Source organism: Convolutriloba macropyga, chromosome 12 (assembly GCF_964194025.1).
Source record: "Convolutriloba macropyga chromosome 12, txConMacr16.3, whole genome shotgun sequence".
NCBI classification, from domain to species: domain Eukaryota; kingdom Metazoa; phylum Xenacoelomorpha; order Acoela; family Convolutidae; genus Convolutriloba; species Convolutriloba macropyga.
Genome location: NC_134479.1, coordinates 47,711,447 through 47,734,360, shown reverse-complemented (window position 1 = coordinate 47,734,360; position 22,914 = coordinate 47,711,447). Strand labels below are relative to the sequence as shown.

Here is a 22,914-nt window from a genome sequence, read left to right as displayed (position 1 = left end):
CTAGACACCATTTCAGAAGCAGACATCAACAGGCTAAATCAGGTAGCGACACTTCTCACCCGAAAGCAGAATTTTCTGGTAACTTTGAACCAAGAACTTCAACAGAACTTGATGGAGGAGGAAGCACCGGACAATGACATTCTGGAGTCCGAGGAAGTTGATGACAAGTTGACACAGAACATTGATGCAATCAAACGCTTCACGTAACGTTTTGAGGGGCCTTCAACAGCAGCAGATACTTCAACGTCATCTACTCCAACGCTCTCCGATTCTATGAGGAACTCAGCCGACATCAAGTTACCAAAACTCAATCTGCCAGTTTTTACGGGTAATTATATGGAATGGGCTTCGTTCTTTGAGTTGTTCAAAGGAGCAGTCATCGACAACAGTTCTCTTCAAGGAAGTCAGAAGTTGCAGTATCTGAAAGCATCTGTAAAAGGTGATGCCGCCAAACTGCTTGCCTCGATACCAGTTACCGATCACAACTTCGACATTGCTATGAATACTCTGATAAACAGATATGAGAACAAGAGGATCATCATTCGCACACACCTGCATTCAATTGTTTCGTATCGATCACTGACAACCGATAATGCCAGAGACTTAAGAAATTTAGTTGAAGCAATGGACAAACACCGACTTGCCTTGCAGAATTTGGGAGAATCAGTCAACAGTCAAGACATCTTTTGTTTACTTGATCAGTGAGAAGCTGCCTACAGAGACAAGAAAACAATGGGAGCTGTCTTCAAAAGGCAAGGAACCTCAAAGCTATGCAGTGCTCAGACTTTTCTTAGAGGAACGAGCACAAGCACTCGAGGCAACAGCGCCAAATGGAGTAGGAGCGACAAAAACTCAAATGAACGGGAAACAACGACACTTGCACACACATTTGGCGACTTCCGAGCAACAATGCGAATGTTGTAAAGAAACGCACAAAATTTTCAAATGCGGAAAGTTCAAGAAACTTTCAGTAAGAAAACGTGCAGAGCTGATTAAGGTTAGAAAACTCTGTTTCAATTGTCTGCGACCAGGACACAGATCAGAAGATTGTGATGGATCGAAATGCAAGCAATGTGGTAGAAAGCATCATACTCTTCTTCATCGTGAAAACATTCACAACAGAAACACCGATCAGCAAACAACTAGCAGAACAACCAGCAGCCAAGCAAATGACAAACAGAAGAACAACGCTATAACAACAACAGCAATTGCAAAATCTAAGGATGAAAACAAGTTCACATGAGCTATGACTCAACGCACTTCAGAAGAAGTCTTTCTTCAAACCGCAATTGTTTCCGTTAATGTTCACGGCGAGACAATTTCACTTAAGGCACTTCTAAACTCAGCTTCACAAAACAACCTTATAACTGAAGCAGCAGTACAAAGGTTACAATTGAAGAAGAAAAGCAGCAACACTAAAGTTTTTGGACTAGGTGGGACGGTTCAAGACAACAAAGGTCATGTGGATCTTCTTATCTCTTCAAGAAACAGATCGTCCACTGTCAATATTAGTGCGTCAATTTTGACAAAAATGAGTGATAATCTGCCATCACGGTTGATTGACACCAGCCAATGGGAAACAGTAAAGGAGTCTGAGCTTGCTGACCCAGACTTCAACAAGCCGTCATCAATTGACCTCTTGATCGGAGCATCTCATTATGAAGATATAATGATTGGCAACAATCAACTAAAGGAGCCCAACTGTGGAATAACATATAGGCTATCAATGTTCGATTGGGTCGTTATTGGAAGGGAACAGACAGACAAAACCTATACAAATGATCTGCAGACTTTCTTTGTTTCTTCAGAGCCAAAAAATTTGCAGCGTTTCTGGGAAATATAAGAAGTTCCAGCAGCGCAGCTTTGGACAGCCGAAGAAAAACGCTGCGATGATCACTTCAAGGAAACAACTAGAAGAAACCCTGAAGGTCGCTTCATAGTGAAACTTCCCTTCAAGAACGAGACAAAAGCATTGGGAGATTCACTTCAACAAGCCAAAAAACGGCTCCGCAGTCTTCTATTCATATTGGAAAGACAACCCGACCTTTATAAGAGATACGCAGAATTCATTGGAGAGTTCTTTCATCTCGGACACATGGAGAAAGTTCCAACATCAAAACTTGTCAAGCCTGTTGAAAACTGCTACTATCTTTGTCATCATTGTTTTTTCAAGGAATCAAGCACTACCACCAAGCTGACGGTCCTTTTCGACGGATCCGCAAAAACGACAAAAGGAATATTTCTTAACGACAGACTCATGGTTGGACCACAAATTCAGAAAGATCTTTTCAGCATTCTTGCTCCATTTCGACTACACCAAGTAGCACTTTCTGCTGATATTACAAAAATGTACAGGCAAGTGGAATTGGACAAAGAAGACAAAGATTATCACCGATTATTGTGGAAAGGTCTAGATTCTGAGGCGATTGAAATCTTTCGTATGACTCGGGAAACGTACGGCACTGCTTTTTCGTCTTTTCATTCAATTCGACCACTGCAAGTTCTTGCCGAAGAAACAACAAACAATAAAATTCGTTTGTCACTAACAACTGATATGTATGTGGATAATCTACTTGCAGGATGCGAAGATTCAAAAGCCGCAGAGAAGCTTCAGGACTCCATTATTACGCTTCTTACTTCAGCAGGTTTTGATATAGGGAAATGGGTATCTAGCGACTCAAGACTTGTATCAAGACTAGCTGCCACTTTCAGAGAAACGGAAGACGAGAGAATAATTGAAAGCGAAGACTATGCCATTAAGACGCTTGGGATAAGGTGGAATCCAAATCCTGATCAATTTGGTTTCACAGTAAAACTTGACAAGGGATCTCCGTATACTTAACGGCAAATCCTCTCAGAAGTTTCAAGTTTATTTGACCCACTCGGATGGCTATCACCAAATACTATTCAACATAAATCCATTAATCAACTGTTGTGGATGGACAAACTTAGCTGGGATCAACCTTTATTGGACCCAATTCTACAGCAGTATCTGCAACTTCGAGCACAACTGAAGGATCTTGAAAAAATTAGTCTTCAACGGAAGGTTCTCAAGCCATTCACGAAATCAGATTTGCAGTTGCACGTCTTTTGCGACGCTTCTACTACAGCTTATGCTGCTGTCTTTTTCATCAGACAGGAGACAGACAATTTCACTGAAACAATAATGCTTACAGCAAAGACGAGAGTTGCACCAATTAAATCAGTTTGTGTGCCAAGGTTGGAACTTTGTGCTGCCCTGCTAGGAGCTAAGCTTGTTGAGGCAGTGACAAATGCTATTAGCGACGAACGGTTTCCAACTCCGAAGGTTTTTGCGTTGTCAGATTCTACGGTTACAATTGCCTGGCTACAAGATTATCCGCGGAAATGGAAAACATTTGTCGCCAACCGAGTAGCGAAAATACAAGAAATTAATCCAGCTAGTAGTTGGAAATATGTTCCAACAGAAGATAATCTAGCGGATTGTGCTTCAAGATGATTAGCAGCAGCTGACTTATTGGGCCATAAGTTTTGGTGGAATGGACCAGAGTGGTTGCGGCAACCTGAAAACGCCTGGTCTTCACTTGACATTTTGTCACCTGCAGGAGAAGATACCGAAAAAGAAGTAAAAGTACAATCTGAAAACGTGACAATGATTTCATCAAAAGAAGATAATGCAATTTTATTGTTGATAAATCGGCATTCCTCAATACACAAAGTTACAAGGATATTTACGTATGTCCAAAGGTTCATCAGCAGTATTAAGAGAAGAATTCAATCTTCAAAAGTGAAACAGCGGACAACAAAAATATCGGAAAGCTTAAAAGCATGCTCTTCAACGCCAAAGGAAAGGACTGATAGCAATGAGTCTACGTCTCAACCCATGATCCGGACTTATAATTCAGTCTCCTTACAAGGGAAAGATTTATACGAAGGAAGACTTCAACTGTACAGCTTCATACAGCGAAACTTTCTTCATGATTACAAGATCATCAGGAATCAGCCCACTGAAGATGCAAGCAACAGCAGCAGAGATGCGACACATCAAGGCATTCAGCAACGTAACAAATTCACTGGACCAGAGGGTTTTGGTGGTATAGGTAGGGCCGGGGGCCCAGGTAGTCTTGTCAGCACCGGGGGCGCAGGTGAAAATGCGAGCTCAGTTTCTACTGCCAATTCCTTAGGTAGAGGTAGGGCCGGGGGTCCAGGTAGTCATGTCAGCGCCGGGGGCGCAGATGAAAATGCGAGCTCAGTTTCTACTGCCAATTCCTTAGGTACAGATAGGGCCGGGGGCCCAGGTAGTCTTGTCAGCACCGGGGGCGCAGGTGAAAATGCGAGCTCAGTTTCTACGAATTCCTTAGGTATAGGTAGGGCCGGGGGCCCAGGATGTCTTGTCAGCGTAGATGATGTCGGGGTCTCAAAGGATCATGTCAGCCATGGTATAGGTTGGGCCGGGGGTCCTGGGGTTCAGCTGTACATCGTGTCTACCGGGAATACAGACAATTCTAGCGAAACAGTACATCAATTCAACAAAGATGAAACCAGAGAAAAAAATGTTTTGTTAACGCCTATGGAGCAGCCACTAAGGGGAGACACAGAAGACGAAAATTTCCTAGAAGCAGCAGTCTCAACAGCCTTTCACCATTTTTTGATGAAGAAAATAAAGTGATTCGAGTTGGAGGACGCCTAGCCAATTCACCTTGCACAATAGACCGAAAATTTCCAGTTCCTATTCCAAGAAAATCACCAATCACTGAAATGCTTATTCGAGAAGCACACGAGAAAAATCTTCATGGAGGACCACAATTGACGTTATACACGCTTCGACGAACTATTTGGATACCTGGAGGGCTTTCTGTAGTGAAGTGTGTCTTATACCGATGCAAGCCATGTATCCGATTTGATGGCAAATTGTTACAGCCTCAGGTGAGAGATCTACCTCGAGAACAAGTAGTGCCTTCATTTGCGTTCAGTCACTGCGGACACGACTATTGTGGACCGTTCTACACAAAAAATGGAACTCGAACGCTTTTAAAAACATACGTTGAAATTTTCATTTGCTTCAGTACGAAGGCAGTTCACATAGAGCCAGTTATGTCTCTGACCAAGGACAACTGTCTTGCAGCCATTAAACGATTTGTATCTCGTCGAAGTATTCCTGCAGAAATATACAGCGACAACTCAAGAACTTTCATTGGGACCAAGGGAGAGTTAGAGTTTCGACAAGCCTTAGCTACTCACCAGTTCGAAGCTTTGATATCAACATTCGGCAACGAGAACAATATTACTTGGCTTACTATTCCGCCGAGAACACCAAATTTTGGAGGACTATGGGAGGCCGCTGTCAAATCTTTGAAACGCCACATGTACCGCAGCATTGGAAAAACAAAACTGTTTTTTGAAGACTTCACAACACTGTTGGCACAAATTGAAGCAATCTTAAATTCAAGGCCAATTACCTCCGTTTCGAATGATCCCAATGATGCCTTAGCTTTTACACCAGGACACTTTTTAATAGGACGACCAATCACAGCATTGCCTGAACCAAAAACAACAGGAAAAGAAACAATTTCCCTGACACGACAGAAGAAGAGGATGGAACATCTTATCAGGGACTTTTGGAAGAAGTGGTCAACAGAGTATTTGTCAAATTTACAACAACGGAAAAAATGGCAAAAGGGACAAACAAATTTTGACATCAATGATGTAGTAATAATCAAGGAAGAGAACACACCACCCACTCTGTCGCCAATGGGACGAATAACAAAGGTCTTTGATGGAAATGATAAAATAGTTCGAGTTGTTGAATTGAAGACAACATCTGGACTATTTATACTGCCAGTCAACAAGCTTGTCTTGTTAATGAAAAACGATAATGACATGCCGCCATTAAGATCTGACAAGGAAGATGACACAGATGAAGAGTGAACAACAGAGGATGCAGACGAGGAATGACATCAAGGAAATGTAAATTACAACTGTACAAAACTTACAAACAAGAACTGATTGAATTTAAGAAAATATCAATAAGCTTCTGATGGGTTGCTGAGAAAAACTATTTACAGCAATTGACCACTTAAACAGAAAGCCAGTTTCAATGACATATTAATAAAGTTGAACCAGTTCAAGGAGGCCTATATGTTACGACTTACAATAGCCTTTGATACAATGACCTTCAATGCAATCCGAGCAAGATGAGGAAAACAATGATAATTAACCACGTGCTGAAACCAAATATTCATAATTTCAAACGATATTATCACATTCACTTGGTCTTTTTGAGCTTGAGATTCTTAAGCATAAAGCGTTATAATAAAGCATTTCTAAGCAAGTGATTCAATTATTGTTGCACCGCAACAGTTTTATTTCAATCGTTCTTAAATATAACCAGTTGTAATATCAGTCTTGCACCTATTTAAAACAAGTAATGATTCGGTTATATTTTTTGTTAATTTCAAGTGATATTTAGCACCTTTTTCGGCAAACAAATGACAAAAACGGCATCAAAACAATGGATTGACTGGTTGTCTATTGATTTCGGATGCCTTGCCATCTACAGAGAAAGGTTATCTAGCGGATCAATATTGTAAGAGAATAACTTTTGATAATCTGTGCAATCTTTTTGGAAAATCCAACAAACTTTTGGAATTTTGTAATTTTTATACCTTACCGTCCCAATTAGCAGTTAAATATTTTTTTTATACTCAGCTCAGTTATCACGGCAGTTTCAGCATGAAACTAGGTTGGTGTCTCCATTCAAAATTGTTGAATTTGAGTTTGTATAATAAAATTTAAAGTCTCTTTTCTTTTATTTGTGTGTTGTCAAGATAGTGGAAGTCAAACTCAACTGTAGTCTAATTTCGTTTAACACGGATCAATGAGAACCAATAATTTTACCCAGATAACCAAACAAAATTTTTTACAGTTTGAGAATTACCAAAACAGAATTCGAATCGTAAACGCTTATTGTTAAGGTAACTAGAACCAATTATTAATATACAAATATTCCGAAACAAACACAAAACAAAAAAAAAACATTGTACATGTAACATTCTGGACCCAAAAAACAAGCATAAGTGGAAATCACTCAAAAAGATTTTCTTTTTAAAAGCAAATATTAAAGAGCAAATCTCCTAATATCCTTAGTTTTATTGATCTCAGCAACATTTTTTTTGCTGCAAAAAATCAACAGCAAATTAGATTACTGATTTACTGGTAATTTTTATTAAATGAAACACGTTAAAAAAAAACAAATAAAAACGAAAAAAAACTTTACAATAAAATTTGAAAGTAAACTAATACTTAAGTTTTCTAAAAGACATTAATTTTGTCAAAACCAGCAATTTCTCTGCAAAAACCAGAAAAATAAACAAACGTACAGTCTGCCACAAAAATTTCTTGTAAAATACGAGCAAATAGAGGACAGAAACTCAACTAAACCCAGAAAAATAATTGAAAATAGCAGATAATTGTACTGAAAGTCTTTAAAAATGCTTTTACAAAATGCTTTTGTAAAGAGAACCTCTAACCGGTCTGTAGATCAATTTTGAGCTCTAAAAAAGAGTCATTGCCCTCTAAATTAAAACATTTCCAAAAATTTGAAAAAATTAGCAAAAATTTTTATAGAACTTCTGAACTTTGCGATGTTAATAGACTCAAAAATATATCAGGGTCATCAAAAACTTATCCACAAAACAAAGTTTCAGACGGAAAAGTCTTTGTTGGATCACCAAAAGTAAAAAAAACCAACAAAAATAGAAAATTTGAAAAAAAAATCAGGAAAAACAATTTAAAAATTCAAAAATTATTGATAGCCAGATCGTCAAAATCATCTATGCAATGTTTTAATCAATGCGTTAACCCAATTTGGAGTCTTCAAACGTTTTTTGCCCCATAAATTTTAGAGTAAATCAAAAATTTTCAAAAACAAGGAAACAAAATAAGAGAAAACTGCTTTGACTCTAGTGTTAAAGTTGGCAAGAACAACAAAAAGAAATCCAACACATTAGCATGAAAAGACTTTTCACATAGAATAATTACTATATAAACTATGATCAACATTTAAAAGCCAAATTAACCGAAAAAAAATTAAAGTATATTTTCAAAAAGAAGGAGAAAATGCTTCGATCAGGGATTAAATAAAGCAAAATTTAACTTTTCACCTTGAATTTAGACGCTTGCAGAAACTTCAGTACATTATGCATTTTACAAACTACTGAAACACGCGAATGGCTATTTTTTAATCCCGTTTCAAAAACTTAAAGGCACTGAGAAACGTGTGAAAACATCTTACAAAAATAGCGAGATTGTAAGTCCTGACCTACAATTCAAAAAATTTTAATTGACTATTACCAAATAAATTTTTTTGAAAAACGTACAAAGTTTTGTATAAATATCGACCGCAACTTAGTAAATGTGCCGAAATTTGGTAGATTTTGGCTTTCAAATTAGGGAATGAGCTAATACTTAGCGTTTTGAATTGTTGATTTTATTCAAGTAGTGTACCAAAAAGTATGTAATTTTCTAATTGAAACTTGCGGAGTTTAAGGTGTCTGTTTAAAATTATTCACAATTTTTATGAGAAAAACATTGATACCTGCTGAAAAAATTTCATTGATGCATGCTGAAAAATTCTGAACCATACTGTCAAAACAAATTTTCACTAAACTGTTATTCAGCGCATTTTTTACCTAATTTCTAACTACATTTTTACATTTTCATCGAATTTCATAGTAAATGAACCGCCCGAATCTGCTGGCTGTTAGATCCGGGACTCTTCTTAATAGATGTTGTGCATAACAAACAGTTGAGAATGGGCAACGAAGATGTCCATATAAGGGTTTAAAAAAATTTTTCTCTGGAAATTGTTACTTCAAGTGAGCGCTGTATTTCAAACAAATTGTTGATTTAGAAACTTTTCAGTTTTTGACCTATTGATCAATAATTGGGTCCATCATTATAATGATGGCAATAATGCTCTCTTGCTCTGGTTATAATTAATTATAAATTGTTTTTCTCTTCCCAATTGTTGGGGTGTGTCTCTTTCAAACTCCTTTTAATTAAAAATTTTCTTAACGTATTTTCTAAGAGGACATGCCCTTTTTCAGTTGATGGAAACATTTCACATGGCTGGAGACATTACTCAAAAGTGACGTATCCTCGCGGATGTGTTGGTCAAGTGCCGAGAGACTGTGTCCAATTTTGGGTCAAAACAGATCTAACTTCTGATGTCTCTATAACATGCGAATGGACTCTGTCCGATGGAGAAGAGACTGTCTTCCTTGCTCAACAGGAAGCCGCTTATTCTCGAATCCAACATTTTTAAATGCATTTTTTTCACTTGTTTTAAAATCATAATTGCCTCCACATGAATGCTGCTATTGAGAAGTAGTAACGAAATAACGAAAAATGACTGAGCGCCGAAGCCAAAAAAGTAACTGCAGTTGTGTATTTTACTATTTTTACTTTTCTGATGAATACTCACTAAGAAAGAAAATCCTCTCATTATGATTCTGACAAACCTGACAAAAAACTTTGCAAAATAAATCATTGCATTATTCTAATTTCAGAGACCGTAAAATCTTTCTTCAAGCGAGCTGCGTTATTTAGCATAGTTTTTTTTGACGAAAAGCAATTTTCTGCAACAATTTTTTTGCACAATATTATTTTGCGCGATGACATTGTAAGGCGGATTAATTATCACGTCCAATCGTTTCCAAAAAATTAAGGGCGCTTGAAATAGTACCTTTCTGTATAAAGTTCCGATTCAAACATCACGAATGCGTAGGAAAATTTTGTAATTAAAAATCAAGTGGAAAATCGAGTCTATGCAAAACAGACGAAGGTAGATTCTCATTTACCAAACGGAACAGTTTTCAGTTAAACGTCGTGACACTGTAGAAAAAGGTTTATCGGTCAATTCCAGACGAACTGCAAAAATAATTCAAGTCAAGATTAGTTTGAATTGTTGAATCTTCCCCATTCAGTGCTCGATTATCTTGCAACTTTGGAAAAGAGAGTCAAATTTATAAAAAGAAAATTTCTCTATGCAGTCATTCATTTTGCGCAGTTATTTTTATCGCATTTTCTTATCAACTCCGCAGATTTTCTGGGCATTTCTTGAGGCCAAAAGCCTCATAAAAATTCACTAAAACAGTGTTCACGAAACTTGAAACCACTGGTAGACAAAACCGTTCATTAGGAAAAGTTTTACAATTTCATTGCGTATTTTGTAGCATATTTTGCAAATTGAGTCTGAAAATCTGCAAAGGTCTTTGTGGTGGATTTATTTCGATGTTTCGTTCAACTAAACTAAAATTATTCAGACTTAAAGTAAATTATACATTCTTTTTTAAGTTATAGGTCACATATCTCAAGAAGTGGAACCAAATGTACGGAAGATAATAAATTGTTCATTCTGTGATTATGGTCTCGTCTTTTATCTCAAAGTCCACGGCTTAAAATAAGAAATCTTATCACAAGCAGAACAAACACATTTTTAGCACATTTTTTTCATTGCGGTCACTCATATGCATCGAGATGTCAGCACAAACTTTCCATTTAACAGGTGCAATTAATGCTAAAATGTTTGCTTACAAGTTCACAAATTGTATGGCGAAAATTTGGGTTTTTCCGAGTTTAAATGTCAGATCTTCCTCTTGTTGCGGCCTAAAAAGCAAAGCTGTTTCTTTTTTGGTGGGAGTTTTTTTCGTGTTCCATTTTTCTTGTTAATGCAGAAGTTTTGAACAGAAAATCAGAACAATAGCTGCATTTGAAAATTGTTTTAAAAGTTTTTTTCTCACAAATCTACTCTTATTTATAAGGTAACTATGCATTGAGTATTGAATCGTTTTTCATAAAGGAGCGGCATCAAAATCAAGAGGTCTGAAACACTATGAAACCAATAAAAAACAATGACAACTGTTTGACAATGTCTGGAAATGCGGATCACCTGAAGCTGAGCATTTTAGCAGTTTGAAAAAAGTACGGAAAACGATTTGATGAGAAAGCACAATTTTCAAAAATCAGCGCAAAACACTAAAAGACCAAATTAATCAAATTAAATGTTTTTGAATGACTCGAACAAAAACTAATGATAAAATAAACATAACCAAAATGTTCCAAAAATTCATATAAATTGAGTAATAAAGTTGAACAAAGAAATCATATCCTCAATTTCTGCAATAAATAATTTCAAACTGGAAGTTAACTTATCGAATTTGATGTAAAATTTCAGAAACAGTTTGAAAACCGCACCAATGCTAGCAAAGTTTGAATCCATTTAGCTCAGAGTTTTGAAAGATTTGAATCTTGATAAACCCTCAAAAATATCAAATATCCAAAAGCCATCCAAATAAGACAATCTACAGCTTCAAAATTTCTAATGATAGCATCCGTATTAATTCTTTTAAGTCCACAAATACAACCAAAGTTGACCGATTAAAGGAAAAGTTGCACACATTGATTTCTCCCTAAAAACGATGGATCAAAAATTTAGTCTGGAGTTTCCTACGGGACAAACTGCCATAATGTAAGATTAACTCCTGGATTGCAAAAATATAACATTCGTATGGTAATGTTCTGTGCAAACATATTGTTTTCTCGTTTTAATTTTGTACGTTTTTTGTAAGTTGAAAAGTATATTTTCAATAGTTTAAAGGAAAACAAACCTGTCTTCGGTCTACTTTTCGTGGACAGACCCTAACTGTGTTTTCATATAAACGGGGAAAATCTAAAATTTTCATTAGGCGAGCACACATTTTCTTTTTTCTGATAAAATGTTGATATTTTCTAAGCAGTGAAGAAACATCTCCACGATGTGGTGTTCAGCTTCAAGAATTTTGTCATCATTTATATCTTCGAGATCTTGCATCGGAATTCCTGAAAATTGCTTTTAACTGTAAGATTTTCGGTTTAAAAACATTATTAGTTTAAATTTTATTAAGTAATCTTTAGAATTTTATGTTAAAACAACAACGCTGATATTGCCACCTATAGGTTACTGGTAACTAATAATATCAAATGAAAATTTTTCTTTATAAAATAGAATATTGATTCACCAACGATCAATCTACTAAAAATGCGAAAGCCCCGTTTATCGCTTCTGCATCCCATTACATCTGATAACTCCAATACACGAAATCTTTATAATCTCTGAAAAAAGGAAATGATTGATTGTAAATTAAAACACTGGACTTTTAAATTTTTATTCTTTCGTTGAAAAAAATCTAAAGAAATTGTTTTCCCGTTTAAAAAATTGAAAAAAGTATGGTTTTTTTCAAATTCAAATCAAGATTTCATCAGTGTAACAGAAAAATTGTCGGTCCCAAAACTAAGTGTTGCTCAGAGAAGAACAGTTAATTAGTTCTTAAAGAAAATAAATTTTTAACTATATTATTAACTGCTAAAAACCGCTGCGAGAACATATTTGAGACTGAGCTCTTGTATAGCATTTCACTATCTCGAACGAGGAACATCTCAACCAGCAAGGTCTGGCAATTCCAGCAGCGACAGTTGTTCACAATTTGGACAGACATTATCGTAAATTTGAAGTGATAGGAGTTGACACACCTGGAGTTCTCTATGAATTCATGCTAGAGTGAGTTCAGCATTCATGTTTTTTTTTCTTAAAATTAATAAAATCAGTTTAGAAAATATTTGTTAGCAGTATGTTTCAGGCAATCTGGTCTCTCAGAAAAGCTTATTAAGCAACTAACTTTAAAAATGAAAGACATTCTAAAAAAGCACAAATGGTCTGGTCTCAACAGCTTTATTTGATAGTTTTCCGAGGTACCTCCAAGAATATTTTTGTTGAATTTGGTGGCACAATAATTCTATATTAGGCAGCTAAATTCTTCAGATTCCGACCAGATGACAACATTATAAACTATTTGATTCCAGACAACTTTATGGTGGCAATCTGGCTCAGTTCGCACTGTATGCGAGTGAGTCTACATATCCCAGCAAAGTGCAGGAACTTCCTAATATGCGAGTGGTTACTGAACACACGGTTGAACTTCATTGGCAATTTGATGGAACCGCTGAAGTAAGTACCATTTCAAAACTAGTCACAAAATCCAAAGTATAGCTTCTGACGTGAAAACATTCCAAGAACGTTTTTAAATTCCAAGAACGTTCTACCGCTTCTAAAGTATAGAACTAAATCTTTTAAAAACCTCCCAAATAACATAAAAAAACACATGGTTTTCCAGGCTTACAGAGGTCAAGATGTTAGCGGCCAGCTATGTTTAAAATCCTCGAAGAGACTAAATACTGAAAAATCAAATTGCTGATTGAGACAACAAGCACTGAATGAGCTGGAACAACAATCACATTGACGCTGAGTCTGATAAACATTTCTAATTTATTGCAAAGGGTAATCGATAAAGTCTAATTGCGCGAAAACAGAGCTGAGCCAGACACAATTACTTCATTTGTAAACACTTGCACACAAAACCTTTTAAAAAGTTCAACAATTGAAATGCCGTTTTAATGTTGGCCACCTTTGAGGGAAAAAATTTTGAAGGTCAAACCGTCGTTTAGGTCAAAATTGTTTAATGATTTATAAACAAAATGTAATATAATTATCAAGTATTTTTTGTAGCCCAATTGGCGCAGTCAGTTAACGAATGCAGTTGACAAATACGGCGGCGGTAACCAACGATCTCTCGAAAAATAGAACTTGAAATTAGAGATTGATAGGAACACCAAAAATTGTGAAGAAATTGGAGAAACCGTCCAATACAGTCTATGGCGGTATTGATAGGGGTTGAGAATGGAAGTCAAGAAAAGAATTGCATACCAGAAAAACTTATGTCGAAGCATCAGGTCTCCAGTTCTACTAGTTTTTGACCAACGCCTTCTAATTAATTCTTCACATGACAAAGGGCTAAAATAACAGACATTGAAACTCAGGAGTGCGAGAAGTGAGTTATTGAACGTAAAATGAGACACTTTTGTCTACTTTAGTTTTATTGGCAGTTTTTAGAATATCAATTTAATTTCTTTATTCCTTTTGGTTCCCGCTCTCTTTTCCCCTCAAGGCTTCCATAATTTCAAACTACTGATTGGCAACTTCAAGCAAAATCTTCTCAAGAAGAGTCTTAATGCACGGGAAACAGAGACGTAACGCTCAAAAGCCAGCCTTCCATTGCATTTTTAGTCACTGCTTTTCCTTCACCTTTGTCTTTTTTGTGATTCTAGAGTGCCAAAGGATATTGCGTTTCTCTTTTGATTAAGCCAATTTTCCCCACCTGCTGTGTGGGTCTTTCGAATTAACGATGTTAATTTAACTCTCAGATGCAAGGATTCGGATTTAATTCGAATCGGCCAGAAGTTATCATATTATTAACTGGATTCTATTCTGTTTTTGCTATCTCCTTCATTTGGCCAAAAATCTGCTTTGCTTACACTTGTCCGGAAACATTTTCATGGCTGTGAATGCTTTTTTGTTGATAATTGCTTCCTTGTGGGAATCTTTACATTTAGAGGAGCTCCATTTTAGGATTGGTCAATGCATAGTATTCTTGGTTTCTTTTTTTGAAATCCATCAACGATTAATGTAATCGGTTCTGTTGGGAGATACCCAGGCCTTCAGATGTATTCAATTTCAACGAGTAAAAAGGCACATCCAGTAATTTCGTGCCGCTACTTTTTGTCTGATTTGTTAACTTGTTTACTTAGTTGTGGATTGGTAACTTAATTGAGGGCCTGTACTTTTATTGTAAGACAACAGCAATTAAAATATCTCTAATTTGTTTTGGCATTGGGTATTTTGGTATTGAGTATTTCGGCATTCAGTATTTTGGTATTGGGTATATGGTCTCGACAATACATTTTTCAATAATACCAAAAGTGAATTAGCTCCAACTTTGGCAGTTTAAGACAAAAAAATAAATGACATCAAAAAATGAGACCGCCTTATACGGCCTATTCTAAATCCCTGTTTAGTATCAGTTCAAAATTTTTAGTCTCATATCCTTTCAAGTTGTTACTATTCTTCTACTGGCTGTTTTTTTCATAAGTTAACTTGAGTTTGTTTAAACTTACACTTCGGTGTGTACATTATCTTTGCAAAAATCAAAAATCAGAAAAAAATTGAAAAAAAATACTTATCATAAAAGTTAAATATGTTTTAACAAATCTTTCTTCATTCTGACATACTGAATACTTCTTTAATACAGATAATTTTTGAAGCCCAATATTAGTCTGTTTCAAAGACTAACAAATCAAGAGTTAGATGGGAAACAAAAAGAAGTTACTTCTTATTGCAGCTCTCTTTTATTGTCCGAAACAACAATCAACCTTCACAATCCAAAGTATAAGGCAATTTTACCCAAACTAACTGAAAGTAACTATGTTAAGTTAAATTTAGGAAATTATTGGCTTAATTTTATCTTAAATTAAGTTAGAATAGCTTGGAAAGAACCTTAACCCTGTTAAGGTACATTTTCCTTGACATCTTTAGAATCGTATTTTTTTCTGCGCAAACTGAGCGAAACTTATTCTTTTTGAGGATAAATAGATTGCCTCCAATTATATAATAATATTCTAGTAAAACTATTCTAATAAAATTAGAATGACAAGGAGAAAAAGATAAAACATGGTCTTTAATGGTGAAAAACAAGGAGCAGGAAAACGGATTTTTGATAAAAAAAAAGGACTGCTTTATTTTTTACAAGCTATAGAAAAACTACTCTGATAAACTTGGTTTGAAAACAGAAACCATATTTGGTTGATTTACTACAATTTAATGTTTTTCAGTTTCAAGTCAGGCTTTTCGAAAATTCCTTAAGTATCACTTATCCCTATTGCAAGTTGCGGAGAAAAGAAAATCGAAATTTTTATGTTTATCTCCTCTATCCCCCAGCTTAGTGGCTACATGTTATCTGCAACACCCCCCCCCCCCTCATGTGCCTGCTATATCATGAGTTACTACACTCGTTTTTCAGCGTCCATTCAATAAGAAATTCAAAATGACTTCATGCAAAATGTTGAACAAGCTGTGAACTATGGTAAATTGAAACAGATTTTCAATTGACGAAGTAAAAAAATATATAGAAGGACAAGGCTTGACGTACAATTCAAAGATTTTTTATTGACTTAACAAAAGCTAGACCTATGATGGACTATGACTGGACAACTGGGAAAAAAAACTATGACTGGACTGAGAAAAAAAACCTTATCAAAAGAAACAAAAAATAATAAAAGCCAAAATGCTGCATGTGCGCAAAAATCCACTACAGAGAAAGCAAATTTTTTCACACTTTCTTTTCTCGTTCTCTCTCAAAGAATACTTGATCAGAAAACACTCTCTCTTCTCTCTGCTCCTCATTTCGTTCAGTCATTTGACCTAAACAGTTAGTTTTCACGTGCGGTATTGATTTTTACATCCTGTTTGAAATACACTCCAAAAAGTTATCAATCAGAAAAAGACGCTCCGAAAAGTTGTGAAGACACCTAAACACAATCAAAATTCTTTGGATTTTTAAAAAAAGACTGTGCACCAATACAATTCAAATTCTTTGAATTGTTAAGAAAATAGCCGGCTGATATGTTGAGAGCGGCTATGAATAACTCATATACATGACCTCAAAATTGTATCGCATCTGAGTTCAATTTGTGCTTTAAGATTATCATCTTGGTGATCATTTACAGTAGTTATATCAAAAAAATTTACCTCAGTAATTAATTTCACCACAAAACATGGACCTCTTACCATAATTTGTTTTGAATAGATTTTGGATATCTGGAATGAGCCAGTGGGTGGATCTTGTCCCTGTACTCTGGACCCAATCGGACTTCTGTCACATGAAGTGAGTGGACTTGTAGCTGGACAGGACTATACATTCTACATGCAACTCACAAGTGCTTATGGGAAGAAGGGACCTGTGACGTCATCCAAAGTGGCCACTTACACTGATGTGGTAGGTAATTTAAGTCCACTACTACAGCGAATTCTTTTATTAAAAATTTTCAGCCTGTCGAGTTAACATAGCACAAAAAATTAATGAATAAATGCTCCACAATTTTTTAATGATGTTACAAATAATAAACCATTTAGTATTTGTAGGTTGAACGTTTTTGCTCAAAATTTCTCTGATTATCATTTTAATAACTTGCCATGCAAGCAAAAGAGTAAACTCCTAATATTCACTTTTGAACACTTTAAATGGAAAGGAATTGCTCGGCACCAAAATACTCAGGGCAAATTCAGTTAAATTTTATGAAATTAAAAAATTTAAATTTTAAATTTTTTCAACTTTTTTATAGAAAAATCCAGTTTCTTTGTAAACTATTTCCAATTAAATGGAGAGCTCTATTTTTAAGAGATCTTAGGCACTTGAATTTTTCGCTGCTGATAAAAAAATGAACTTCCTTCGGCAGAAAAACAACAAAAAATTGACAATTACAAAACTCGATTTAATGAATTCATAAGAAAGCATATCACCAATTCAAGAGCACAAGGAAAAAAGAAAGAATGTGTTTCAGGCTGTAAAAAGTTACCTTTTTGAGAAAGTGTAAATTAATTCGTTTCAATCTATTTGTAGATTTCAAAAAGCCTCGAGAAGAGCTCACTTTTCAGATTGAGAATTCGACAGCTGTTGGGGAAGAAGATCTGTATCTAACTGTAGCATTTGAGTCTGGAACTGGTTCAAGTATCAAACTCCGGATCATTGGGCAGCTTGGCGGAATCGACAGATCATATTTCTATGTCTTTGGGTAATCTATTCGGCAACTTTTTATTACTATTAAAAGACGATAACTGAAATAGTATATATGTTTTGAAGCAAAATTTAATACTGCTCTGATTTATTCCAATATCCAAAAAAGTATGAAAACGTTTACTTCAAAACCATTTCCTTGCGGAAATGATGAAAATATGTCGCTGACCAAAAAAGTAATGCAATTGAAAACGAATATTCATAAAAGAGCTGAAATATGTTCTAGAAAGAAAATAGGTAATAACCAACAGTACTTCTTTGCCCACGAAGCTCTATTCGAAACCAATATTTTCGCTAAAATAATATGTATCATAACTTTGTTTGAAATATTTGGAAAGAGAAGGCAAAATTGTGATCTGCTGCAGATATACAAAAAAAATTCTTTCAAAATTTCCAAAAAATTTTTTGATCTCTTTTCCTTAGCTGCTACTAAAAGACTTGAGTATGCATTTGCCTATCTTTGTTTGTGTCGAAGTGTCACTTTTTTTATACATGTGTTATAATTTTTAGGCAATAACAACATCGGATTACAGCTTTCTTTTATCAATTATTCGAAAAGCCTTCAAATATTCTTCTAAGTTAACACTGTTCTACTTTAAATGCCTTTTCATTCCTTTGCGCGTGGGTTGTCAATCATGAACAAAACAACAATTCCTTAGGCTTAAAAGTATTCAATATAAAAACGTAGATAAAAATAAAACTATTATAACAAAAACTTTTGTTTTTTGTTTTCTATTCATGCAAATAACGTAGTTCGTTCATCAGTTTGGCAATGTCCAAAGTACTTCATGATTAAAATAGTTTAACAAAAACTTTACCCATTTGTTTTTTCCCTACTCTAAGGTTGGTTAGTTTTGAGTGAAGCAGTTTACGCAGTTCAAGTAAAACAGTTAACCCTCACATAAAACACAAGTAGAAGCCGCGCTAAGAAAATTGAAAAAAAAAAACAATAACTTCTGGAACTTGGGAATCCTTACCATCGCAGCTTCAAACATGGTTTGAATAGTGTAATAATAGTGCTCGGAACACACTTCATGCAAATTTATCTGTGGGGCTAAAATGAAAAAGACGCAGAGCTATATTGTAGAAAAGTATTTGAAAGAAAAAAAGTTAAAAAATTTTTTTATTTTTTAGTTCTTTTCTGACACAATTCGGTTACCAATTCAAACTCAATTGAAACCTCTAAATTCAATCCAAAAAATTGGGAATTACTATGTGTGATCATCCAAAATTCCTACAAAATTTTGAACAGATACCTGTATTGAAATGAACATTGTTAACAGATCTGACATCAGATCAATAATAGATGAACAATAATAGATCATCAGATGAACAATAATTAGAGATCTTACATAATAAAACCAGTCTACATTAACTATTGTAATACCTCCAATGGTGCTAGGAAAATTGGCTGACAGGGCGTTTAGCCGACAAGGAAAAATGGGAAATATAGTCGACAGTTTTATCATAATTGGTCATAAAAGTCTCATTGGTCCATAAATCAGTAGTTCGGTTGTGACAGATTCATATCAAGTCCCACAGGCCGCTGAGGCATGACCAGATTCGGTTAAATACCTTCGTTACACTAGTTGATGAAAAAATTGCGGTATATTTGTCCGCTTACGAAATAGTGTTTTAAATTGGCCGATCACAGCTTCAGAATAAGTTTTATTGCTCATTTTACCTAAATTGTCGGTTAAATCTCCATTGCTCATGATAACCTTTTTTCAAGTTAGTGGTGACTCTATTAACTATTATATGTATTTAAACTTGATTTAAATTAATTTTACTGTATCAGAACCACTTTTGGTTTAAAAAAAAAGACGCAATAACTACGGCAATCAAAGTTAGAAGGTATGCCAGAAGGACCACAATTTATCTGAATTACTTCTAGAAATTTGCGCTTCTAGAAAAAAACTTCTAGAAATTTGTGCAATGTTTCTGATGTCTTACATTGTTTCCAGACTAGTCGGCCTATACCACTTCGGTGACCTTGACCCTGGTGACTATTACCAAATTCAGATGTGGGTGACAAGTTTGCGGGTTGACGTCACAGCTGTAGTGCGCAGTTATAATTTCTATGCCGCTACTTATCCAATTGAGCCAACTATAGTGACAGCTGTTACTATAACAGAGCACACAATGAATTTCGGATGGACTAATCCTGTTTATTTTGAGGTAAAATCGATGCCAGCAAAGGAAATCACTAAACAGTTTATAAGATTTTGATGGGATTTATAGTACAATAACATCAAATATCCTAATCTTTGAGTTGCAATTTATCCGATTTGTCAAGAAAATTTTAAATTTGAATCCTAATTACATCTGAATATAGGTGCTACATAGTTTGACCAGAAAATTTGCTATATTCCCGAGTCGAAGATTTTGCCCAATTCCACCGATGAAAATGAGGGATAGGAGTGGACAAGATTTCCACGGTTAAAAATTGGGGATAAGAGTAGAAAAGTGGACAGATTGGAATTCCCCACTCAGTTCATTTTTACTTCACTGTAAATTCACTCGAAAACCTGTGATCAGGGCTAAAGTGATCAGGGCTGATTTTTACACACTAGGCAGACTTTATTTAATAGTTCCACCGTTAAATAGAAGTATCCAATGTCAATTCCACCCATTAATCGACATGTCCACTTTTATTTCCACAATTAAATGGAACTCTGCGCTGTTAAATTCACTTTTAGTTTTTGATATTGCCCCCTTACTCTACTGTTTTCACGCTTAAAAATTGGTGAATTAACGGTGGAAAAATCTAATTTGTCCACTCTTTCCACACTTTTCACAAATTTTTAACTGTGGGCGCCTCGACTACGGGGGTGGACGTAGTTATGATGAATTTACTGAGAGCATGCATGTCTTCGTATCCCTTGAATTGGGATAGAAATTTGAAACAATGCGACAAATGTCTCATCTTCGGATTAGAGAAGATTGTGTAAAGTATCAAGTTTTTACTGAAATCTTAGAAGCTAATTAGTTCTCTACTGTTTTGAACAATTTTTTTGAAAAACTTTTTGGTGTGTTTGCTAGAAACTACCGTTAATTCAAAACTTTCTCGGAAAAAAAGTAAACAATAAAAGTAATAATAATAATGATAATAATAGTAATAATGATAATAATAATAATAATAATAATAATAATAATAATAGTATCAAGAAATATTATAATAATAATGTTAATGATAATAATAATAATAATAATAATAATAATAATAATAATAATAATAATAATAATAATAATTGTGGTGATGCGCTTTTCTCGGTTTGTCTATTCTCTCTAAGTAAGCTCAGAAGCCTGAAGGTCAAAAAGATAAAGGCTGAAACACTTTTTAATGCTGCTGCTTTATACTCGCGTTAGACACTGTGTGCGCCTTTTCTCTCGGTTCCGTTCGGAACTAACAACTGAAGTGGCTGGCATGGCCGGCCGTATTACATCTTTTCAAGTACGTATTTACAGAAGTTGATAGATAGATATATAAACATAATGAGTTAGTAGCAGTGTTTATAATAATACGTTTAGAGTCTTTGTTGCTAGAGAGGAGGCACGTCCTCACCACATTCCCCCCCGGGGAAAATAAAATTCGGGTGTTACACTCGTAATTTTATTCTTTGTTGTCTAACTCGTGTTCCATGCTGCTCTCTTGGTCCGGATGGGCCTTTGGATCTTGTTCTGTGGGTACGATGGAGGGTGCTGCTGTATGGAAGCTCATTACCGAGTCCTGAGAGTCGGAAGACAATATAATGCAGGACTGACCGAAGTCGGTTGAGGGTGGCTGGATCGATATTTCCGGGCGGGTTGGGTTGTCGGAGGATTCGATCAGGTCAACGATTTCGGGCTCGTCGTTGGTTGGAGTTATGGGCAGTTTGGATAACATGTTTTCCACGTGGAGCTTTCGTACCGTGTGGTCTGCTGAGCGTTTTCTGGGATTAGGGCTACTTGGGCTCTTGCTTATAGTGATGATGGTGGGGTTATTCTGAGTAGCGGGCGAGTTCATGAAGTCCGTGGGAGACGACGAAGTTACGATAATGTGGTCTTTTTTGCAGGGTGTTTTCGCTTTTACTTTAAATTTCCTCACTTTGGGGCTCTTGATTTGGCTTAGACTCAAATTTGTTCGTTGCTTAGTTGCGAATACTTGGGACTGCTTTAGGGCTGCTAGTTTCGCTTTGGTCAGTTTCTTTTGTGCTGTGACTTGCTTTGTTTGTTTTGGTTGCCTTCTGGGGCTGTTCTTTGTTGCGGTTTTCTTTGGAGTCTGTGGTAGCAATTTCTTTGGCAGTTGTTTGATGGGTGAGATCGTGTGCTTTGATGGGGCCCGAGAGGGTCCAGGGTTGTCTATTGGTGTTGACTGTGCTGTGGGGGCTCGGGATGGTCCGGGCGAGTACGACATTTGCACTGTTGATGCAGGTGCCGGGTGGTTGTGTCCGGGATCCTTTGTCATTTCGTCTGCCTTCCGTTTACGTTTTTCCTCTAAACAGAATTTTTCAATTTTCTTTTTGTTTCGGTTATACTCTCCTATCGATTTACAGGCCACGAAGTTAATTAGTCTCAATTTGGGTTCTTCTGGTTTTTCAATTATGTTTGTTTTATGCGTTTTGTTGGCTGTTGCCTTTGAAATTGCTATATCGCTATTTCCTATTACTGTATTTTTCCTATTATGACTGTCTATGGTTATAGTGTGGGGGGTGTAGTTCGTAATTGTACCGTCGGGGATTATTGACCAGAGTGGTTTAAGTGTACCCCGGGGTTCTGGTACTCGTCTTCTGATCGTTTTACGAGCTAGGCTGTTTCTAGTTTGATCAATAGTTGTTGTTTTGTCACCCAGTTGGAATGAAATTTTAGAAGGTATTATCGTACCTCTTTGTGCAAGGTTCCCCAGTGGGGTGTTGTCTGATCCCGTCTCTGACCCAGATTCGGCTCCAGAGGATTCTCGTCTCTCTTGGTATTGAATGTTTAAATTCGCTTCACTGTTGGCATCGTTGTCCCAGATGTCGCTCGGCGTCAGTGCGGCGTGTTGGAGTAACTTCTTGTCTAGATAAAAAGATTTGATTTTGTTGTATGCTAAATTATTTTTGTTTGGTTTAGTTACTATGTTAGATATTTCGGTGTTTGGGGGGCGGCCGAAATGCGCTTCGAAAGGTGTTATTTTAGTCACCCGATTGGGTATTAGTTTAATCAATTCGATTACAGCCGATATTTTTTCTGC

The 22,914-nt window shown here is 35.9% G+C and overlaps 1 protein-coding gene across 1 annotated transcript; it reads left to right on the top strand.

Moving 5' to 3' along the window:
• Positions 1–273: 273 nt before the first annotated feature.
• LOC142350520 (uncharacterized) lies at positions 274–705 on the top strand. The gene has a single exon (XM_075402370.1). It carries the CDS (start codon positions 274–276, stop codon positions 703–705), a length of 432 nt encoding a protein of 143 aa, XP_075258485.1.
• Positions 706–22,914: the final 22,209 nt, after the last annotated feature.

What these genes read in the sequence shown, in the direction of transcription:
- LOC142350520 (XM_075402370.1), top strand. Translation starts at nt 274, where the DNA reads ATGAGGAACTCAGCCGACATCAAGTTACCAAAACTCAATCTGCCAGTT.